The 16271-nt window shown below is 44.4% G+C and overlaps 1 protein-coding gene across 1 annotated transcript in view; it reads right to left on the bottom strand.

Moving 5' to 3' along the window:
• LOC112949661 (peroxidasin homolog) overlaps window positions 1–16271 on the bottom strand; it is a 38288-nt gene that overhangs the window by 14113 nt on the left and 7904 nt on the right. Inside the window, exons 2-8 of the mRNA XM_026042107.1 lie at window positions 14905–14976; window positions 7754–7825; window positions 7453–7524; window positions 4797–4868; window positions 3125–3196; window positions 1114–1283; window positions 106–223 (exon numbers count right to left, since the gene is read on the bottom strand). Of these exons, the coding sequence (XP_025897892.1) occupies window positions 106–223; window positions 1114–1283; window positions 3125–3196; window positions 4797–4868; window positions 7453–7524; window positions 7754–7825; window positions 14905–14976 (648 nt within the window). The remainder of the gene's footprint in view (window positions 1–105; window positions 224–1113; window positions 1284–3124; window positions 3197–4796; window positions 4869–7452; window positions 7525–7753; window positions 7826–14904; window positions 14977–16271) is intronic.

Raw genomic sequence — 16271 nt, 5'->3', positions numbered from 1 at the left:
TTTTTTTTTTTTTTTTTTTTTTTTTTTTAATTATGAGCAGTAACTGGAGAGTTTGACACTTGGTAGAAACCTTTGCTACCGCAGGGCTCACTGTGTGAGACTTACTTGTTGTGCAGCCATATAATGGCAGGCTTTGGGTTGCCCTCCGCCCTGCAGGTGAAATAAACAGTGTTTCCCAAGTGGACATCAACGTCGTGGGGCTCCGAGGTGATGCGAGGGCTCTCTGCAAAAGATCATTTTAACACAACCCATTCTAGGTAGCACAAAGAACATTAATGCAAACCCTACAGCCCGTAGCACAAAGAACATTAATGCAAACCCTACAGCCCACACCACTGTCTTCTCCAGCCAGAAGTCATCTGTGGCTAATTCAAAACATGCTTTGTTTGAAGATGTCCTAAGCAAGTTAAATATGCTTAGACTGTGCTAATCTGGGAAGTTTACATACATGCTTTGGAGTCCTTGAGCTTGATTCAGAAGAGCACTTACTCATACACTTTATGCTCACTAATAGCCCAAGAAAGCCAACTAGATTGCTGTGAAGACTGAGAATCTGCCACTTTCTAGTGAAAGGCTGGTGCTCTTACACCACAGACAGCAAGTTAATGACAGGTAGGTGGCCTCTAGGACTCCAGCAGTGGATCAAAACCAGTAGAGCTACGTGATCAGAAGTGCTGATCCAGTACAGATGTGCTCAGCTGGCTCACACCTGCTAAAAACGGTGGGTTAACATTTTGCTAGCAGGTTTCATACTGACTCAGATATCAGCTGGCTGCATCGTTAGAATTTAATGCTGAATTATGTATCATTTGTCTTCCTACAGCTGGCATCACACCAGCACAAAAGCCCGGTGCCAGCAAAATCTTCCCACCAGGTGCCCTGGCTAATTTGACAGACATCCCACTGTGCACCATGCACAAACCAGAACAAATTTATATTAATGGCTAAGGAAGCCTGGCACCACGTGGGTGTCAGGGACAACCCTTGGGCAGGGTTGAACGTCCCTTGAATGTCCTGATGAGTGAGTGTGGGTCCCTGTGACTCCCAGTGCTCTCCCTAGAGCCTCTCCTTGCTGGAGCTGTTTGGGGGGACGGTGAATTGGGGTTCGCTCACCGCAGTGGAACTCCTGGGCTGTGAGGGTGACGATGGAGCGGCCGTGYAGCTCCCTGGGAGCCTCGCACGTGGCGGCCGTCTGGAGGCTGCCCTGCTCCATGGACTTCTTCAGCAGCTCCGCCAGCCACATCAGGTCGCAGTCGCAGAGCAGCGCGTTGGAATCCAGCCGCCTGCGAGACGGAAGGAAACAAGAAAATCATTAAATAATTATTTCCCAGCCTCCTGCCCGCTCCTCTGCCTCCCCTCGTACATCACTCGGTCATCCAAACGAAGCATCTCTTGGCTGCTGTTCCCCACTTCAGTGATACCCAAGCAGAAATTCAAGATGTTTCATTCTGATAGCGTTTTAATAGTATCTTTAACCAGATCAGAACTTGTCCTTGCATCGAGAAACAGATAGAATTCACCAGCCATTCCAGTCTCAAATGCAAGTTATTCTTGTAAGGTCAACTACGCAACACTTGTGTTAATTTTGGGCAAAAAGAGACACTGAAATATTGAAGTTTCCCACAGGATGGAGATTTTGGCCCTGCTGAATTCTGTAAAAGTGGCAGACAGTACTGCCCATGTTGCATTTCGCTGCATTCTTTTACCCTGAGTTCAAACATCACTGCATAATGTGTAGAGACTTCACGTGCCTTGAAAMTGGAAAATGGTGTAACTAATTGTCCAGGTGCTAAAATTTAGATTCACAGCTTATTTGTATGAGCACAAAGACAAGCACACATTTTTGTTTTTATTTTTATTTCCCAGCCAAAGAAAGAGCAGAAGACTTCACATATTCAGATGAACACATAGTGAATAACTGCAATGTSACAGTCCACTGGCATAAGCCATTAACAAGAGTACACTGAAATCAGTAAAAAAGACTCTCCATTGATTTTAGCAGGGTTTGGGTCTATCTTTTTCTGTGGCCAATTGCTAGATGTTCTATCATTTCTGCATGGCTGGAAAGAACTTTTTATCACTGCAAAATATGCCAGAGCCACTGGCGAGTGATTGCAAGGGTGCCCTCCCTGTCCACCCATGCTTCTCTTTCCACTGGCTTCATTACTATGTTCAGTGCTAGGTATAAGTATAGAAGAAASTGCAGAGAAATCAGTTGATGCTTCTTCCCCACTGGGAGCTTTGCTGTAGATGAGTCTTGGCCATCTTAAAAAGAAAACCATCCTATTTTAATAGATAAACAGTTGAGAATTGGAGATCTCACACAATGCCACAGTGCAGCATTCTGTAAACCTACCTTTTTCTCTCTGACAGAGACAAATTTTCACAAGTTATTATCTGTTAAAGTAACACAACAGACTGTTCCCACTTGCAGAGAGCAGGGAAGGCTGCAGCAAGAAACACACTATTCTCTTGCAGTGTAAAGTCATGGCAGAACCCCAGAATTCTTCAGTTTTTGCTTCTTTCCCAAAAACTAGTCACAGAATTCATTTCCAGAGATTATAAAAGACAAACAGAGCTGAGCTCTGGAGGATTTAAGCAAGCAAAAAGCAAGCTTATGAGAAGCTAAGGTTAAGAGGGAATAACACATAAGGGCACGGATAAGCACTGTGCACCCTGGCAACCTTCTGAGTATTTGCAGCCTCTACAAACAAGACTTCCATTTTACAGCTATCGTTTTCCTTCCATGTGAATACATTGATCTGAAGTCATGACTGAGGTCATATCTGCGACTTGGACTTTCCAAGTTCTTAATGATGCTTTTTTATGGGCCCCAGTCACGTAGGACAGCAGAGAGCTGTGAAGACTTTCCAGGAAAAATTTCCTGTTGCATTTTCGAGCTCTAAGAAGATTATGGTTCGATTATAATTAGACACCTGCAGGAAGAAACTCCTAGCTGCTTAAATGAGCTCTCACATCCAACCCTAACCATTTCATATAATTAAGAGTGGTCTTAGAAGTKCAACAACAAGAATCTTTGCCAGAGAGGCAGATTTTCCCTCAGCTCCTGGCCATCTGACCAAAGATAAACAATTGCTCTTTGCAGGCAATGTTTTGTACTCACAGTCGTTTGAGGGATTCCAGTTGAGAGAACGTCCCTGGATGAATCCTAGAGATTTTGTTGTTGTGCAAGAATCTGTAATGGAAGAGCCCATGCCAAAGCATTATTCATTATTTACACTACACGGATGATAACATCCTAGGTCAAGACTCAGTTTAAATAAAAAGGCTGCTCGTCAAAACGGAGCTCAGATTTAAAATTTACTGTGTTTGTTTCCGTGGGCTATGGAGATTTCATTCATTTGCAGGAGAGTGCGATGCAGGAGACCACAGCAAAAGCGGGTGTGGGTGGAAATGGTGACTCAAGATGTGATGTAACAGATTTAAACTGGACCCTTAATCTGCTGCATGCTCTGCAAAGGGAGGAGAAAGGGCATAAAATCCCTGCAGACTGGATCCACCCTATGTTTTCTGCGCCAGGGTCAGCCCCTGTGCAGAAGGGACCTTTTGCTTTTTCCCCCCTCACATAATATAGGGAAATTTGGCAATGCAGTCACTAAAGCAAGACTCCAGCAGAAGAGGCTAGGCAGYGTGTGCCCCAACTTGGTGCAGCTCTTAACCCAAACCCCTGTGTAAATCTTGTGTTAGACTTTATGTTTCCCTGCACCCAAAGGGCAAAGCTCACCTCTGAAAAAGGCGAGGGAAATCCTCACTGTCAGAGTTTTAGGCACAGATAAGATTCCTGGTTCTTAGGAAAAAACTAATCACACTAAAGTGCACCCTTGAGGACCAGCAYGGACTAATTAAGTCTCCATTTTCTTAAAGGAGGGTGACATTTAGTTACCTAAAACTCATAAAAACACATTAACAAAACATAGGAAGTAATTTAATTAAATAGTGGAACAGGAAAAACACAGAAAAGCAGTGCAGCTCCAGGGCAAATATAGGGATATACGTGTATATCCACAAGCTCAGCCTGGCTGCCCGGCTGGGATCCTGACAACGCTGCCTCTGAAACGTAGATTTAATTCTTTTTGGATCCAATACCCAGCCTGGGATCAGCCACGGTGTATTGGATCCAGGTCTGAATTTTCTGAGGAGTGTTTGGATCCCACGATATTTTTCTCCARCACACGTGGATTTAAGGTATGTTTTTGCAGAGCACAGAGAGTTTTGCTGGTTTCAGGGCAGGGTGAAAACCTTCACTTGAACTTTTTCCTCGTGGCTACAGTATTACCATATGCAATACCAGGGAGCAAGAGACACAGCTCTTACTTCCCTAGCTGTTTTCAAGAAGGAAACATGTTTTTCTTGATAGATTTTTTTTTCTGACTTTGTTCCATTTCCACCCTTTTATTTTTCATCTACACTGCCCAGKAGTGACTAATGTTGACCTTAAAGCCAGAGTAAAGCTGCAGTGTTTTAATACAATTTGGCCAACTGTAGGGATTTCTGTAGATTTATCCCCATTTATGTGGAAACGTGAACATAACACGACACGAAAAATTCCCTTCGTAATCTCAACAATCTGTACACTTCACAAGTACATAAAGTTTCCTCATTTAAGGATATTCTTTTCTGCATTTCTCTCCATTCAATACCTCATACAAAYAAAGCCCTGGTAAGATTCTGGAATAAAGCTACAGAAACGTCACTATTCCACAAAACCAAGTGKTTTTTTGTCCCCCTAGTAGGTGAGAATAACTATTCACAAGCAAATTCCCATCTTTACTCACAGCCTTTCAAGTTTAGACAGGTCACTGAAGGTCTCTGGCTCCAGGGTTTCCAGATTGTTGAAATGCAGGTAACTGTCACAGAGAGAATCACAAAGGACAGAGTTGTACATTACAACATAAAAAAAAAAAAATAGAAGATCTTTCCAGATCCATCTACCAATGATCACTAGTTGGTCATCACACACCTCAGAGCAGCCTCTTAGGAGTCATCATTCTCATCAGTGTCTCCAATTTCCACATGAAAAAAGCATMCAGCCCCTCTTTTTCCTCTGTTTTGCATTAGTCTTTCTCTTAATAAACCGTAAATCCCATACATAGCGGGACGGATTTTCTAAGTTCTTCTCTCAAACCTAAGACCATCACTATCACTATGAACTACCTGCTATATGGTTAAGATTGAGAGAGAATCTGCTGTTCATGGAGTGAGTATCTCCTATGATAAAGGAATCTCACTTTCATAAGGGAATTTTGTCTGTTTTTCTCCTGGTGTCCAGCACGTCTTTGGTCATGGAGGAAGAAGCAGCCTTACTATAAGGCACCTGTTCCCAAACTAGGAATKGCAACATTTCCGTGTGGAATCATGGATCTGCTGAGATTTCCTTCGTAGAAGAAGGAAATGGAGGCTGATGATTTTAGTTCCACTAAAAATCTCCAGTGTGGCCTGTTGTTCCAGAAGTAGGGAGGCAAAGAGACCTTCTGCATTAGTGCTTACCATCAGTAATGGAAACCTGGGGTCTCCATAACAACACACATCAAAATATTTGAGGTTCCACGTTGCCCGTGACATTAACTGGCCTGATTAACACATCCTGACTTTCAGATGGGTTTTAATATGGTTTCAAAGTCGCCCAGACTCCCCTCCCTTCTTTCACACAGCCATGGATTTCACTGTTGTCACTGATTAGTCATGGACCTAAGAAAATGCACTCTGCTAGCGGAGCCAACTGCTTTGAGAAGTAATTGCAGAAGCCACCGCTCGGCTGTGTGATTTGTAATGGAACAGGCCCTGAAAAATGCTTCACTATCACAACATAAACCAAGACACAGTGACTCAGATGCTGCCGTGGAGCACAGAGCTGGGGGAAAGGGAAATGTGTGTCCTCTACGAAGTCTCAGATGTCTGCTGTCATTACTTTGGATCTTGAGAAAAGCATCTGATACCGTCCATCAATCAGCTTATATTTTTTTTCTTGAAAAGCTGYCTTGTGGCGTACAGAAAAAGGGGGTAGGATTTGAGCAAACCTAATTCTTTTGGAATCGTGCCTGTCTGAGAGGCTGAAAACAGACAGACCTTTCAGAGGTTTGTTTGTTGGGTTTTGTGTTTCTTTYTTTTCCTTYTTATTCATGTTTCCAGGCCTAGTGTGTTCACTGGAYAAAAATATAACTGGGGCCAGCAACATCTCCTCTCCRTGCAGAGCTGGCAGTATCTTCCTCTTTAGTTTTCTCTTTGCTTAGCTGGCTGGTGAAAACACATGTTGTACCCAAAGCTGGCAGCACCCCTGTCATTAAGCTTGCCTATGCTTTCCATTATAACTCTACTTAACAGCTGTCAGTGCGGAGAATAAGCTATTCCTGCACAACAAAACAAGTAGTTATATTCCAGTCCTGTAAACACTGCCTTTGGTGTTTACAGGACTGGAATGCCATGGTGATCCTTGTATTCAAAAGGAATCATGTTTAGTCTCTCTCCTCCGACACATTCAAATAATTCCTATGCTTCCAGCACCCACTCTCACAGGCACATATATAGCAGGGATTCACCATGACCCTCTGCATGGAGACATGTTAGAAGATGTAGACCTTGCTCTTTTCATCTCCTCTTGAGCACAGAGCACTGAAGGTATAAGTAAATAAATAAATTAAAGCCCCGAATTTCCTTGACTGGACGAACCACACAGATCAGACATGTGGAAGGGGAGTAATTAAGGAATGCTAGGGCGTCATTGCTACAGGATCCAGCTGCCAGCAAAACACGCCAGGCTTCTTTCATCCCCAGCGCGCCATGTAGCTTAGAAGGAAGGTCTTTACTTTGTTTGATATCTCAGTCATCTTCCCTTAGCTTGAATTTCCAGATGCTTTAAAGCACACGAACACCACCATCCCGATAGCTTTCATAAATASCCAGCTTTCAGCTTGCACTGCCCTCGTTCACTTTCAATAAAGATTGGAATAAAAAGAGAACTGAGCTGGCACTCTCAGTTCTAGCAAAGGGACAGATCCCAGGCTCCCCTCCAGGAGTGCAGAGCAGATGTAGACATAACAGGCCAACAGTCTTCTCTTTCAAGCCATCCTACAGGCTATTACTTCCTTCATAAGGAACTTGTCTTTGGACATAACCCAAGCACAGCTGGGCTCTCCCTATGCTCTGGAGGCTTAGGGTCAAAGGAAAGCATATGGGATGTCAGCAGGGAGAGTCCTCAGCATTAACTAACCAAAATCAGTACTGGGACCAGCCACCTGGACATTAAGCCAGCCTAGACTTGCAAAGGTGGAGGATAAAACAGTGGAAACCTTATCTTACTCATTGATAAGTATCTGGTATTCTCCACTCCTGGAAACACAGAGCTGGGTTAGAAGAGCTTTTGGTCAGAGCTCAGACAGCTCTGAAGCACATTACACTCCTAATAAAATAAAAATGATGCTCATTTGTACTTACAGCTGTTCCAGAGACCGGAGCCCATGGAAAGCATGTTGCTGGATACTCTGGATTTCATTTTTGTAAAGGTAGCTTTCAAARGGAGGAGGAAAAAACATAGAATAATTGGTCAGCAGTTTTATTTAAAAAGACACAGGAAAGAGCTATGAATCTCCAAAGCAGAGCTTTCCAAACATTACTTTATAGTTGTGCCATTATCATCTAGAARTTCTGAGCACAGTCAGTAGGTTTCTGACTGGTGAGGGGTTAAAAGCTTTCAAGTTTCAGAGAGGTTTAAAAAAAAACTGAACTGCCAACTCACAGGTATTTCAAGTTCTCCAGATCTTCAAAGGATCTTCTCACAATTTGTTTTATCATGTTGTTGTTCAGCAGTCTGTTCCAAAAGAAGAAGGCAAAATGCAACACACAAATTCAGCACRCCTGAGACTTGTCACAATGTCACATTTGAGCTCCTGGATGATTATTTTAAGAATTCTTGATCCATCTCTCATGTAAAGGTGCCAAGAGCTTCCTACACATACAGTGGTCAAAAGTATTTCTTTACATTTTGCCACAGTGACTTTCATGCAAAGGTTACAACTTTGCCCAGGAAAGGAGTGAAGGGAAGGGAGTCAAAGSGATAGAAGGAAATGGAGGGAGGACMAAATTAAAACAYTGCTGTCATTTTTGTACAACTGCTATTGCTTTTGAAGGTGCAGGGTTACATTAATTAATAAAGCACAAGTAGGGGCATRGGTAGCCAATTTTCAAGAGAGTAAGTGATTTTAAAATGCTACTTCATAGGCTATGGGAATTCTGAAATGGTAACAGACTGCTCTGTGATCTAGTAAGTTGATATACAAACATGTACAAACCAAAAATAAATAATACAGATCAGACTTCCATAGCTATTTAGAAAGAACCTCCTTCCATCTAGAGATCCCTAGGCCAGAATTTAATATAAAAGCCATGGATAACATTGCACTGGCAAGCAGCCCCTGCCTTGTATGTGCAGTTGCCATGACTGTGCTTGCAAAAGCTCCCCGTGCCAATGGCCAAAAGTGCCTGTTCGCCTTTGTCAGAGCCACCCCGTGTGTGCAGGACCAAAGCCACATGTCTGAACGCTGCAAAAACCTCCCCTGCAGCCACTGCCAAGCCCAACACTAAGGAAACTAAACAAATCACTTATAAATAGCTCTTAATAGATGACATTGAACTATTCATTGGGGCTGCCTAACTGTTCTCCTGTGGGTCCTTCACCGTGGTATCCCACCAACGTCTGGATCTGCAAGCCACAGAGATGCTGCGTTTTATAGACCGAGGGCTCCCAGCAAGGGTTTTGCAGGATATACTTATTTATGGAATTCCTAAATGGAGTGAAGAACTGGGACTGTGTATTGCAAGGATTTGTTTTCCTGGTTTGCAGGAAAGACTTGGCAGCCAGACGTTAAGATATTGGTCAAATCACACAAAAGGTCTCAGCTGTCCCGGCTGTGGCACTGCTTGCTTTGGAAGTCGATTCTCTTTCCCTTTTGGAGATAGTTGTGTTCCTCAGAAACGACCTGCCATCCGAGAGCATGTGAGAACACGGCTCAGAGCATTCCCAGCAGGAAGCAGCATTTTTCTGCACCCTTTGCTGGAGAAAAAAGGATAAATKGGGCAACATGCAGCCCTTGGCGCTGCAAGCGAAGTTCACTCTCTGAAAACAGTTTGCAGGGGTAAAAGATGGAAGGAGAAGACAAGGAGGTGGAGAGCAATGAAAGAAAAAGCGTGGGAAAAAGGAGAAGAGAAAGGGAGAGATGAAAACAAAGAAACACCTGAGGCACCCGAAGATAAGATCTCAGAAACACACACCTGCTATGGCAGCTGCACAAGTTACCGTCAGCCACCTGAGCTGCACATCCCTCCATCAGCTTGTTCTTGGGTAGATTATTAAACTAAGGGCCCCAAAAGCACCTAAGAAACTTAAAAGGCAAAAAGACCCAAGCGTTGGAAGCCAGAGCAATAAGGGTTTGAGAAAAATCTCCCTGGAGTTGGGCGCCACTGCTAAGCTGGGGCTGGCGAGGGTTGCAGATGAGGAGCCTGGATCGATTAAAGCTGCTAGGAAGTCTCTCCACAGCTGAAAGCAATGGCTCGAGACACATGGCTGAGGCTAAACAACCTCATTTCACTCGTAASAATGCAAAAGTGATGTCAAGCCCTGGGAACATTTCATCCTGCTTTGCCAGCCAAAAGCGCTGGACGGAGATACAGCCCCTGACAACCAACCCGGGGGTTTGTTTGGTGATCGAACACGCGAGGACTGGAAAAAACCTGCTGGAAAGCCGTGCGGGAGGGAGCCRTGGTCTGTTTACCCCCAGCACAGACACAAGAGGAGCAGCGGCCGCGCAGGCTCCTTCCCTGCCCTCTCGCGGCTGCCTTTCATCCGGAGCCAGGAGGCAGAAGAGGCAGCTTGTTCCCTGTTCTTTGGTCCCTGGCCCCACTTCGGAGGAGGCTCCATGGGCTGAGGAACGAGCGCCAGCTCCATCATGGGCCTGGGGAAGTGACACCTGTCCCCAGGAGCTGCCAGCCCTCCGTGTCCCCAAGGACGGTGACACCCCGAATGTCCCCGAGGATGACGACTTGGGAGCACCTCAGTCCGCCCTTCCTTCTCTTAACGCAGGATGTTCAGACCAGCACCGACATCCAAGGGAGATTTTAAATTGCAACACGTTGTGTAGCTGAATTCTGCTGCTTTTAAAGCATTAACCCGGTCTGTTTTGTTGTATCAGCTATTTAGGACACCGAAGGGGATGGAATCAGCGACCGGAGCCAAATATGACAAACTGGAAGCTCAAGCTGCAAGCAGCACCCAAGCCTCTTATCTCATCATCTGATACTTAAAAAAAATCATCCGCTGCCTGATTAAAGGTTAAAACGTGTATGGAAGAAGCCACCTCTGTTTCCTGTCTCAGGATTCCCTGCTGTAATAGAGGGATACGGCCTGGAATATGCTCAGAAGTGAGACAATTTATGAAGTCTGTCATATTCCGCAGAGCAGAGAAAGCAGAGCCAGACAGGGACGTAATGAAATAACTTTGCAGTGAACTTTTAGTTTGGTACGGATTGAATTATTGCTTGAAACGACAATGGGAATGGGAAAAGATCAGCCTCGGCATTTCTTAATAAAAATAGAATARCCAAACAAAAACCTCAGCATGTGGCAGAAAAACTGCCCTGTACTGGTTAAGGTGAGTAGATTCAAAAAGCTGCTTTAAGCGAATCAGTAGCCAAGATGGCACTTTTGGGTTCTAGGAAGATTTTGGATGCCATAGGGAAAAAGGGGTACAAAATCTTGGCTATGGTTTGCAAGACCTTGGTATTGATTCCAGCTGAAATCAACAGCAAAACTTGCAAATTTTTACTTATACCAAAAGCTAAAAATCTACTGTTAACCAGATGTGCTGGGAAAAAAGCTCTGGCAGAGAGAGGCTGGTAAGATCTACCCATATCTTAAGGATACCCTCAAACAAAGCAAACTGAAAAGGATAGGAAACTTTTTCTTTGAGCTAATCAAAAGCCAGCACAATGGTGTGGCTCTCCTCTACATGCAACCTGGTGAGCTGGGCTCCAAATGAGTAGGTGAACTTCATCAGGTAAGTTTTMTTCCTGCTAAACTCTTCTGTGAGGTCTGAGATCTACAAACAGCGTGAGATCTGGCCCAAATTCCCTACCAGAACATTTCCAATTGAGTTTCCTTTTGGTTTTATGTCTCGACTGCCTCTCCTTCCCCACCCTGTCTCACGGATGCCAAGCACAGGCTTAAGCTGCATTAAATGAGTYGCTTTTCTATTTTGAATGTATTAAATGATGAGACAGTAGGGAATTCAGATTCAAAATGCGYAGCCTTTCCTCTTTTCATTCGACAAACCGCATGCTACAACATTGCGACATAAAAACTATTTTTTCCCTTCATAGCATTAGTAGAAATCATCATGTCTATTTAAAGGGAGAGAAGTTGTTAGCCTAATGAAGCCATACGTCCTCTCTTGTTGACAAAACAATCTGGAATTGTCATTTCCCATAAGCAGGAGAGCAACTTTGATCTCAGAGGCACCTTCACTGCTCCCCAGGCAGGGAAACAAAAATCCTACCAGGGAAATTAGGAAATACGGCTTTGGTCTCAGGGCTGGAAGTTTCTGTAGATGACGCTGCAGAGATCCAAGCAGGCTGCAAAGAGACCTGGTTTGAAAAAGAGCAAGTTGACTGGTTAGGTCACCATGGCAGGGTGCTGACCCTCTGCGGGATCACATAAGGGGATGGAAATGCAGGCGTGGAATCATCCAGCTCCATCCAAAAATGACCTAAGGGAGAGAAAACCAGAAAGCCTGGAGATGCTCGGCCTCACCAAGGGCTTGCTCTGGGTTTGCTCTCTTCCCCAGCTGCTGCGAGCCAAGGCTGGGTTTAGTGATCTGGCCAGCTTGGGCAAACCCCAGCAAAACAGCCGTGGAGGCATCGACTTGATTTTGTGGATGGCATTCGAGATGGTTTTTCCCTTCCCTCTCCCTACTATGCTAAACCGTGWCACTATGGGACCTTTGGGTGCTGGGGACTTCTCTGGGACACCCAGTGTTGCAGGTAGCTGGTATCAAGCTCTCGGGCTTGCAGCGTTTAAGAAAACCACTCATTGCCTTCGGTGCTGCCAGGAGTCTCCAGCCAGCAGCACCCAGTGATCATAACTCTCCCACAGACACGCGGGGCTCCTGCTTTTAATTTTAAAGAAGTGCTCTCTAATTTATCAAATCTCCTGTGCCAGGCAGAGAAAAGCAGAGAGAAGAGCCAGGTGAAGGTCTCAACTTCCCTCAGGCTGTTTAAAAGCCCCCCTGGATATTCCTGGCAGGCTCCGTTTCTGCCAGTCTCACAACTCACCTCTCTGCTTCCCTCTCCCTGCAGTGCAGCCTACGAGCTCTCCTTAYCAGGGTGGTTTATAAGTCGTCAAACACGGATAGATTGCAGCCATCCTGTCTGAATAGAGATGCAGAGCAGAAACGTCACCAGAATCTGCTGCCCTTCCTCTGCCAGGTTAAAGCATTGCTAAAAAGAGAAAGGCTCTCTTTAAAGTATGTATTTATTTAAGCAGCATTTAATTCCATAAGTCTCATGGCAGAGCGCTGCAAGCTCAGAGCTCTTGTGTGTGGAACCTGAGCTCCTCTGTCCCCTAAACCTCTCAGCTCAAATACTCCAGCCAAACTTTCCCAATAAGCCCCTCAGGGACTTCTAAGGATCGATTCCCTTTATCCCTTCAAACCCTATGCACATCCTCAGGCAAAGGTTTATCATCTAACAAACATCAGCAATTTCTTCAGCTCTTTCCAGTTTTGATGTGGGAATTGGACTAACCACAGTTCCTTGAAAGAAACTTGCACAAGGAGTGTGAGATCTGTCTCTCTCCGAGTTATCAAGTTCCTCATGCGCGGGAGTTAACTTCTGCAAGTGTGAGAATAACTGATTTCTCAGTTTGCTGGCCAAAACGAGAAACACAAGACAGAATGTGAAGTGCTATGTAAGTGGAAGTGCTTCATTCACAAAAAAAAAAAAAAGGCTGATTTTTAGCATTCAAACACAAATATGTCTTACTTTGTCAGAACAGTGCTCCACTGTCCTCGCAAACTGTCCCTATCGCTCCCAAAGTCACTGCAGAAGCAGCCCCAGTACCTCATCCCTCAGGATGGCTGCAGAAGACTCAATTCAACAACCCTGGAAATTTGTTCCTACCCTCTGCCCTATGTTTCCAGAGCTGAATTCTGCTCCAGTTTTACTTTAAAGCCAAGCAAAGTTTAAATAAAAGGTAGAGYGAGAATGACACACACTCAGTCTGCTTATTTGAAGTTTCTGTTGGCCCATGAGCAGGGCTGAGCGCACTGAACRGTGCAGACTTCTCACCAGACCCGCAGGGCTGAACTGGCCCCAGCTCCAGCACTTTCTGCTAATCCTAGTTCTCGAGCACGACGGAGCCTTTCCTAAACTGGGCTGCATCTCCTTTCTCCCACACGCCCTCATAGGCCAAATAGCAAGAGCAGCAAGGTCCTCTCCATCAAGGTCCACTCCATCAAGATCAAATACCAAGATCAAATATCAAGAGCATGTCCACCCCATTTTGACAGACACCACAGTCTGTCTTCACCATTCAAAAATCTAAGAGACAGCTACTAAGCAGGTCTATCCTGCTGTATTTCTACTCTTTGAATGACTTCTTACACTAGACTGAASTTCTCATAGCCCAGGTCTTCCTTTCATAATTCTTTCTTAATCTCAATCTTTACTGGATCCGGGTCTTCAATTCTCTTGAGGCCAAAAAGGGAAATTAATCTGGACTCTCTCTTACCATTTGGGACCAAGAACATAAGAACCAGGCGACACCAACACTCCTATCARGCAGTGCAGACTCCTGGGCTGATTTGCTCAACACAGAGATTCTAGCCTGAACCTGGAAATCCTACAGCCCGTTAGTGCCAGGCTACATCTTGAATAATCAGCTCAGATCCTCAACAGGCCAATTAAGCACAGCACAGTGCTGACACAGCTTCTGTGMCCGCTTTGGGAGCTGCTTTGCTTCCAGCTCCTTAGCTGCATGGTACGGATTTACTCCAATCTGCCTTCATACCCTCAGCATTACCAGAGAGCATTACCAGGCTCCCACTATTTCCCTCTAGAAGAGTGAGAAACTTGGGATTAAAGTGCTTGGTAGGGTATCACACACATGTGGTGCCCCTATTTTGTAAGAACTGGGTCTTTTCACATTCCCCTCTGCTGCAAGGTGGGTACAAACATTTATCCTGGCATATATCCCTGGAAAGGCATAGTGCCACGGAGGCAATGGGAAGGATGCACCAGCACTTCAGTAAAAATCCTGTTGAACGAGCTGAGGCATTTGGAGAGGCCATGGAAAGGAAGAAGCTTTTAATGCATCACTCTGCTCTCTTGAGTGCACGCCAGAGCTGTTTTTACAGGCTACTCTAAAGCCATATCTGCTGAAACACTCTTAGGCAGTAATATGTACCAGAAAAAAAAATTAAAGATGATAGTTTAATTGCCAAACTGGAAGTTATTAAACTGTGCATTTAATTGAAAATGGTAAGAAACATGATCCAGGGCAGAATGGGGGGAATTTTGCGCAGAAAGCTTCAGCTGGATATACATAACTTGGCTGAAATAACCCAAAAGACTAGGGCCCATCTTTAAGTGATTACAGAGGTTAGTACCAATGTATGTAATAAATGGCTATCCTTACCATAGTATTACTTATATTCAAACTTTCCAACACTGCAAATCAAGCAGTCTTGAACTAGACAGTGAGGGAATAGGGTGGATCCTACTGGAATTAAACCAGCCCCTTGCCTACAAAGCCTCAATGGCCTCATTTTCAGACTCCTTCCTTTCTCAAAACAGTAAGGACACAACACCTGGAAGAGGGGCAGGATGAGCAGAACTTACAGCGTGTTGAGGTTCTTCAGTTTCCTAAAGGCTCCAGGTTTTATCTCCTTGATACGGTTGAAACGTAAATCTCTGAAAGCAGAAAATAAAATCAGTGCACACACAATATAAATGAACCATCGGCAACCAGTATCTCCCACAGAAGGAAGGGTGCTGGGAGAGRCTGTTGTATCAGGTCTGCAAGAACCAGAGAAACAAAGATCTAGGGAAAGGGGTGAGGGAGGAGAGGAGAGGTGGTGGGAGGGCTGCTGGTTTGTGAAGTTGGCCAGCAGCAGGGACAGCCCCACATTTACCAAATCTACACTCGTTTCATAGGAAACTGAAGACTGAAAGGACACAAGATCATTTACAAGACCCCTGGACAAGGTCCATTGACCATCAACAACCCAAGTTCACGTGCAATTACACAAGCATCTCAGCTGCTCTGTGCAGGAATGCACATAACTGTGCGAGCCCATTTTTTAGGGCCCTAGCAAAATTATCCTTGCCCTGAAATGGTTAATTCTGATCAAATAACCTCATATAACAAGCATTTCATGCTCTGCTCCAAGACTCAGAACAGCTTATCGCTGCCTGCATTTCCAACATGTGCCAACTTCAATTAGAGTTAGTGGAGTCCAGGGGATTCTGGCAAATTTCAAGGGCTGTCCATGTAACTACATCAACTTGGAACCCTAAAACATGTTTTTTGATTGCTAATGAGATAATAAAATAAGAGCTAAGTGGTTTAACCTGGTTAACCAAGTAGAARCCCTTCCATAGGCAACGTGCATGGATCTGGCACCTTCCACGGTCCAGCACATTGCAGCAAATTGCAGAAGACTGACAAATGTTTTCCTGCTGCCAGTTTTGATCCAAAGCACAACAATAATTACTTTTCTCCTATGCTGCCTACCCATCACATYTAGAGAATACACAGCTATTTCTCTGTTTAAAACAGCCATTTAAGGGCACTTGTTTTAAGTGGGGGAAAGCAGCCAACAGGCTGAAATGCCTTTCATTCTGGTGGCAAGTTACAGAGCACTTGGTATCACAGCTTAAACTAAGCGTTCTGCAAAGAGCTACGATTTCTGCATTTATTTTTAGAAAAAGCACCATTCGGAATCTTGACCTGAGTAAATTAAGATTAGAAAGGGGAACATTCATTGCAGGTAGCTTTACAGGAGATGAAAGCAAGTTTCCAAGGCAGCTGAAACATCTTTGGGCAAGTGCTCAAGAGGAGGATAAACAATAAGTACAGCTGATTTTTATTTAAGATATAATGTTTCTTCAGCTGAACAGCTTGCAAAGCAGGTTATTTTCCATTTTCTAGCACGAATTCCCTTTACTTGATATATTTAGACAGAAAATACCTCCTTTTTATTTAA

The sequence above is a fragment of the Nothoprocta perdicaria genome, unplaced genomic scaffold, assembly GCF_003342845.1.
Source record: "Nothoprocta perdicaria isolate Ctin4 unplaced genomic scaffold, notPer1 scaffold_3, whole genome shotgun sequence".
Classification (NCBI taxonomy): domain Eukaryota; kingdom Metazoa; phylum Chordata; class Aves; order Tinamiformes; family Tinamidae; genus Nothoprocta; species Nothoprocta perdicaria.
This window is presented reverse-complemented; position numbering and strand designations above follow the sequence as displayed.